Genomic DNA, 6,496 nt, shown 5'->3' with positions numbered 1-6,496 from the left:
GCGGGATGCACAGCATGACTTCAAGTAAGTCCACCCATGACATCCCCTTTAATATAACTGCCTATCATCCTTTATTCTTAAAAGGAGCCCCGGCTGATTCACTTACATATTTAAGCTGATGATGACCCATTTCTGCTTTTAAAGAAACTCTTATAGAGAGACGGCTTGACTCTTTGTGTTGCCAGGTTCACAGTGAAGGAGGATGCAAACTTTGGCCTGTTCTTAGAGAGTGTGAGTGGAGTAGATGGAAATAAGGACGAGAAGACACACTGGGAGTTCCTATCTGAAAGCTCTGGAGAATTTGACAGACTGGATGTGGGTGAGTGTCTTCCCCAGAGCTTCAGTTCAACATATCTGAGGATGACTTAATGAGCTGTAATGAGACACGAGAGTTGGTCGCTTTTTCAATTAATGCCTCCTGTAGCTGTTCTACAATCTCTCTTGTAACATTTTTGCATGTCTGTGTTTTATAGAAGGAGAAGACAGCGCTGCTACACATTAATAGTGAGTTATTTGTTAAATTATCTTTGTTTTTGTAGAGAGAGGATCCTGCACACGTAGTTATTTCTTGTAACTGCTGTTTTTGGTGGAATGCTATGTCAACCTGTATGCTCGTAAATATCAGTATTTCTCATCTAAGCTCACAGGAATCAGCTGCGACACACCCAAAACAAATGACCACATCATCCTGAGGTACACCACCCAGACTCCTCAACAATGATGCATGTTGAGGAGTAAATCTTCAGGAACAGACGTGGAAGAAAATCAGTCCCAAACTGTATCTTGGCAATGCATGTTGTGACAAAACAGCAACATCTTGTGGTTATCAGCAGCAATGTCATTTATTAAATGCACAGAAAGAAAGAGTTCATTGTTTTTCCCGACCCATATTGGACGTTTGAGTGACTACGAAAAAGTCTGTGCTACCTTGCCTGAGTGTAATCCTTTTGCTTATAGGCTATTGATGTTATTTTGAGGCATTTCTAAAACAAAATCCATTGTGCTTGAGTGAATGAAAATCCTATTAACAAAACTGGTTTAAAACAAAGAAAACATTGCTGTGGTGTTTCGCTTTGGTTTGTCTGCTACATATTGCTTTATGCAAGAAAAAAATCCTGGAGTCAAACACGAGCAAATAATCAAACGCGAGTAGCAGTTAAAACTTATGGAACATTTTGTCTCACATATTTTTTGATTTGTGACTTGCTTTATCCATGCTATTTGTTACTAAACTACACTGGGTATCACAGGCCGGGAAGTGCATTGCTGACATGCTGTTCTGTGAGGATTGATGGGGTAGTGGTCACGGGGGATAACTGTTGATATAATCCTGTCAGAATATTATTAGTGCCATCTGTAAAGCTCTACTTGAGATCTGTGCACCTGGGAAATGATCTGGGTTGTGCCTTAGCTGTTCAACTTTTGGTTTCAGACACATGAGTAGCATTTTTGCTCTTTTTTAAATTCATTTCACATTCATCAAATTCACCTGCAACATATACAAATAAAAATTTGATTTCAGAGACTCTATTTTTTTAATTAAATAGTACACACAGCACAGCAACTTAAGTATAAACACTATTAAGAGATATGTTCTACATCACTCTCCCTGTTAATACTGACTCCTGAACAAACCTTTAGTAACAAGATTAAGGTCTCAGCTCCTTCCCCAACAGATGGACTGAGAGGAGGAGCAAGGTGCTAATCTCTGTGGTTTCACTTCCCTCTCTCCTTGTTTCTTTTATTTCCTTCCTTATCTTAGGCACATAAACATGTGCGTGTGTTAACAGACGTCCATGTTAAATACAGTATGTGATATGTATCTGGAGAGGACAGGAAATGATGTTGGAAATAATGTCTGAGGGATCAAACATGTGGGAGCTAAAGTCATTTTCCACTGAAAATAATTGCTGGACTCAAGTCTACAGTATCTAAACCTCTCAGATGCCTTTAATGAAATCTGTTTCCTCACTTTTGTTTTTCTGAGCCTCTCGCCACTTTACATCCTATAAAGAATAAGTTAACATTGCTGTGACAGAAGGATTTGTTCTTGTCACATAATCCTTTACATACAGAAAGCAATGTGCGCCAGAGAGATTAAATTATTGTCCTTAAACACCCAGATTTGTTCACAAAATTGGATGAAGCAGCAGAAATGTAGCATGACTCTTTGGTCTACAGCCGGTCTGTGTCGCTTCTTTGTCTGCAGTCTCCTCGCATCGTAAGTGTGTGTTCTCTGCGTTTTAGCCGGCAGATGCTTAAAAACAAAAAAGACACAGTGGATATAATTCCTGAAAGAAGGATGACAAATTTATGTTTAACGCAACATTCAAACGCATTTGCACACAGACAACATGGCACCACGCTCATTCTGTTCTGACAATGTGGAGGTGGAAGCTACTCACCACATGAAAAAGCACATTCACAAATGCAAGGGACACATTGTGCAAAGAAGCGTTTCCAGCCCATCTCCTTCTTCTTACAGTTGTTTATCTGAGTGCAGCCTTGTTTGGGTGGGCCAAAGTAGCTCTTATCCCTGCAAGTGGAGCTGCACGTCCCATTTAGTTCACGCTCACTGATTTCAATGCGCCCCTGCTTACACATTCCTAAAAGGTGGGTAAAAGAGCGTAAATATTAGATTATAAAATCTTTTTTTTTTGCTGTTTTGTTGTGGTTTGTGTTGACTCACGTAGGCAGGTAGGTTTTGGAGTCCAAAGGCCGTTAGGCTGACATGATCTGGTAGGATTTCCCACAAGCTTGAACCCAGAGCGACAGGTGTACCTCACCACAGAACCCACCCACCAGTCATTACCATACACTACTCCGTTGTAGTCCACATCTGGCCTTCCACAGTTCACTAACACACAGAAAAAGCATGGTATAAAGCTATTTTAAAGAACAGTGACTTTTCTCTCTGATCCTGAGTCTTACCTCTGCACAAAGATTTGTAGCCGATCCAGCAGCAGCTAGAGTCTCCACAGCGATCTGTCCTCAGCTCCCGGTGCCGCGCCTTACAGCCTCCTAAACAAAGAGGGGCTGATCCAGACCAGTATGTGTCATCTATGGAATCTGGCTGGGCAGTCAATTCTATCTCACCTTAAAAAAAAAAAAAAAGCACACTAATTGGCTTCTTCATACAGTAGGACTTGACAAGCATTCAAATATTCATTAAATGTGTGGAAACCCCAAAGTGGAAATGCTTCTCAAGCACACTAAGAAAGATATCGTAGAGAACCATAAGAACAGCTCCCACAAAGTCCAGTGCCATGACCTAGAAATCAGAAAGTTACTGAAAAAAATAACCATGCAGTCTCAAAGGAGGAGATCTTACCACTACCTTCCAGCTCTCCATTCCATTCAGGCAACTGAGATGTCCCTCTGTGGAAGGACCCAAACAACAACAGCAGCAGTACATTAAACCTCACAGTGCCCATCTCCTCACTGAAGCAGTAGAAAACAAAACCCGTAGGTGCACCTGGGAACCAACCAGCAACATTATACTATGCCGTCAGAAGGCATGAAGCCATTAGAAGCTGTCCCAGTAGAGCTGAGTTCACTGACTGCAGGAAGAGAAAGCAGAGAGAGAGTTTAAGTAACACTTAAACTAAGCTCTGTGTGCTGCCTAATCTTCTACAAACGGCTAATGCTGTGTACTGTTTATCATCCTGGGAGTCCACTTGGACAAAAGTGTGTCATGATTTTGACACCTGATCAAAGCTTTTTATAAGATTTAAGCAAGAGAATGATGGCAAGACTCAAAATGTATGAGAAAGGCGAAAGATAGTAGAGATACTTGTAACTCAAGCACAAACACCTTATACATTTTAGTCCATATGATGTGAGACACTTTGATCTAAAGCACAAAAATCACACTAAGTGGATTAACCAAAATATAACCCCATAATCTAGATGTATTAAGAGACATATAACAGTACTTTGATTTGGCCAGCACGAACAATTATTTTTGATCTTTATTCGACTATAAAATGGCACTGAAACTTTTCAAACAAAAGTAACATTAGTTTACTGAAGCTGCCCAACCAGCAGTCCATAAAGTTATTTACTGTGTCAGATATGAGAAAAGCGGGAAACTTAAAGTTCATTTTTGCCCTGTTGCTTGAAAACAACTGAAATAATTAAATGATTATTAAAATAGTTGCCTGGCCAAACATTGTAATTTAATCACTAAATAGACACTCAGCAGCCATTTTATTAGGTACAATGATTCAACTGCTCATTAACACAAATATCACATGGCAGCAACTTAGTGTTGACATGGTGAAATTTAAACAAACTGCTGAAGTTCAAACCAAGGGAATCAAAGTGATTTAAGTGACACTGAATGTGGTGTGGTTGTTTATGCCAGATGGGCTGGTCTGAGTACATCACAAACTGTTGATTTGCTGGGATTTTCCCACACAGCCATCTCTACTGTTTACAGAGAACGGCCTGAAAAAGAGAAAATATCCAGTGAGTGGAGAATGGTCAGGCTTCTTCAAGCTGATAGGAAGGCAACAGTAACTCAAATAACCACTCATTCTAACCAAGGTGTGCAGAAGAGCACATCGTGTCCATCCATGAAGCACAGAAGTAGAAAACCACACTGTGTGCCAGTCCTGTCAGCTAAGAGGAGGACTCTGAGGCTACAATTCGCCTAGGCTCACCAAAACTGAACAAAAAAAACAAACAAAAAAAACCCCATTGTGGGTAAGCATTGGAGTCTCGGTTTCTGCTGCAACATTTGGAGGATGGGGTCAGAATTTGGTAAAAATATGAAAGCACAGATTTGTTCGTGGTGGTAATAGTACACTGCTCACAAAATAAAGGGAACACTTAAACAACACAATATAACTCCAAGTAAATCAAACTTCTGTGAAATCAAACTGTCCACTTAGGAAGCAACACTGATTGACAATCAGTTTCACATGCCGTTGTGCAAATGGAATAGACAACAGGTGGAAATTATTGGCAATTAGCAAGACACACTCACTAAAGGAGTGGTTCTGCAGATGGGGACCACAGACCACTTCTCAGTACCTATGCTTTCTGGCTGATGTTTTGGTCACTTTTGAATGTTGGTGGTACTTTCACACTCGTGGTAGCATGAGACGGACTCTACAACCCACACAAGTGGCTCAGGTAGTGCAGCTCATCCAGGATGGCACATCAATGTGAGCTGTGGCAAGAAGGTTTGCTGTGTCTGTCAGTATAGTGTCCAGAGGCTGGAGGCACTACCAGGAGACAGACCAGTACACCAGGAGACATGGAGGAGGCCGTAGGAGGGCAACAACACAGCAGCAGGACCTCCGCCTTTGTGCAAGGAGGAACAGGAGGAGCACTGCCAGAGCCCTGCAAAATGACCTCCAGCAGGCCACAAATGTGCATGTGTCTGCACAAACGGTTAGAAACTGACTCCATGAGGATGGTATGAGGGCCTGACGTCCACAGATGGGGGTTGTGCTCACAGCCCAACACCGTGCAGGACGCTTGGCATTTGCCAGAAAACACCAGGATTGGCAAATTCGCCACTGGTGCTCTGTGCTCTTCACAGATGAAAGCAGGTTCACACTGAGCACATGTGACAGACTCTGTCCCGAGTCTGGAGACGCCGTGGAGAGCGATCTGCTGCCTGCAACATCCTTGAGCATGACCGGTTTGGCAGTGGGTCAGTAATGGTGTGGGGCGGCATTTCTTTGGAGGGCCGCACAGCCCTCCATGTGCTCGCCAGAGGTAGCATGACTGCCATTAGGTACCAAGATGAGATCCTCAGAGCCCTTGTGAGACCATATGCTGGTGCGGTTGGCCCTGGGTTCCTCCTAATGCAGGACAATGCTAGACCTCATGTGGCTGGAGTGTGTCAGCAGTTCCTGCAAGATGAAGGCACTGAAGCTATGGACTGGCCCACCTGTTCCCCAGACCTGAATCTGATTGAGCACATCTGGGACATCATGTCTCGCTCCATCCACCAACGTCACGTTGCACCACAAACTGTCCAGGAGTTGGCGGATGCTTTAGTCCAGGTCTGGGAGGAGATCCCTCAGGAGACCATTCGCCACCTCATCAGGAGCATGCCCAATCATTGTAGGGAGGTCATACAGGCATGAGGAGGCCACACACAATACTGAGCCTCATTTTGACTTGTTTTAAGGACATTACATCAAAGTTGGATCAGCCTGTAGTGTGTTTTTCCACTTTAATTTTGTGTGTGACTCCAAATCCAGGCCTCCATTGGTTAATAAATTTGATTTTCCATTGATGATTTTGTTGTCAGCACATTCAACTTTGTACAGTATTCAATGAGAATATTTCATTCATTCAGATCTAGGATGTGTTATTTGAGTGTTCCATTTATTTTTTTGAGCAGTTATAATGGTGTGGGGGTTATTCATTTAAAGACCACAGCCTACCCCAGCATTGTTGTAGATCATGTCCATCCATTTACGACCACAGTGTACCCATCTTCTGATGGCTGCATCCAGAAGGATAACATACCATG

At 42.6% G+C, this 6,496-nt stretch overlaps 1 protein-coding gene across 3 annotated transcripts; it reads right to left on the bottom strand.

Annotated features, from left to right (window-relative positions):
- Positions 1 to 1,077: 1,077 nt before the first annotated feature.
- LOC115792047 (CUB and sushi domain-containing protein 1) lies at positions 1,078 to 6,480 on the bottom strand. Of its 3 annotated transcripts, none has more exons than XM_030746404.1 (5): positions 6,408 to 6,480; positions 2,932 to 3,096; positions 2,690 to 2,857; positions 2,406 to 2,606; positions 1,078 to 2,257 (listed from the first exon to the last, which is right to left on the bottom strand). In XM_030746404.1, the coding sequence occupies exons 1-5, from the start codon at positions 6,436 to 6,438 to the stop codon at positions 2,244 to 2,246; spliced, it is 579 nt and encodes a 192-aa protein (XP_030602264.1). In that variant the 5' UTR covers positions 6,439 to 6,480; the 3' UTR covers positions 1,078 to 2,243. The 3 variants fall into 3 exon arrangements, with proteins under 3 accessions (XP_030602264.1, XP_030602261.1, XP_030602262.1); XM_030746401.1 differs by lacking the exon at positions 6,408 to 6,480 and adding an exon at positions 3,332 to 3,566; XM_030746402.1 differs by lacking the exon at positions 6,408 to 6,480 and adding an exon at positions 3,338 to 3,566.
- Positions 6,481 to 6,496: the final 16 nt, after the last annotated feature.

The sequence above is a fragment of the Archocentrus centrarchus genome, chromosome 14, assembly GCF_007364275.1.
Source record: "Archocentrus centrarchus isolate MPI-CPG fArcCen1 chromosome 14, fArcCen1, whole genome shotgun sequence".
Taxonomy (NCBI): Eukaryota; Metazoa; Chordata; class Actinopteri; order Cichliformes; family Cichlidae; genus Archocentrus; species Archocentrus centrarchus.
The sequence above is the reverse complement of the archived record's forward strand: the minus strand, read 5'-3'. Positions and strand labels throughout refer to the sequence as shown.

Coding starts and splice junctions, on each gene's coding strand:
- LOC115792047 (XM_030746401.1), bottom strand. CDS start 3,434: ATGGGCACTGTGAGGTTTAATGTACTGCTGCTGTTGTTGTTTGGGTCC. Junction 2,858..2,931: donor CTACAAATCTTTGTGCAGAG/GTAAGACTCAGG, acceptor TCTGTGTGTTAG/TGAACTGTGGAAGGCCAGAT. Junction 2,607..2,689: donor TCCAAAACCTACCTGCCTAC/GTGAGTCAACAC, acceptor CCCACCTTTTAG/GAATGTGTAAGCAGGGGCGC.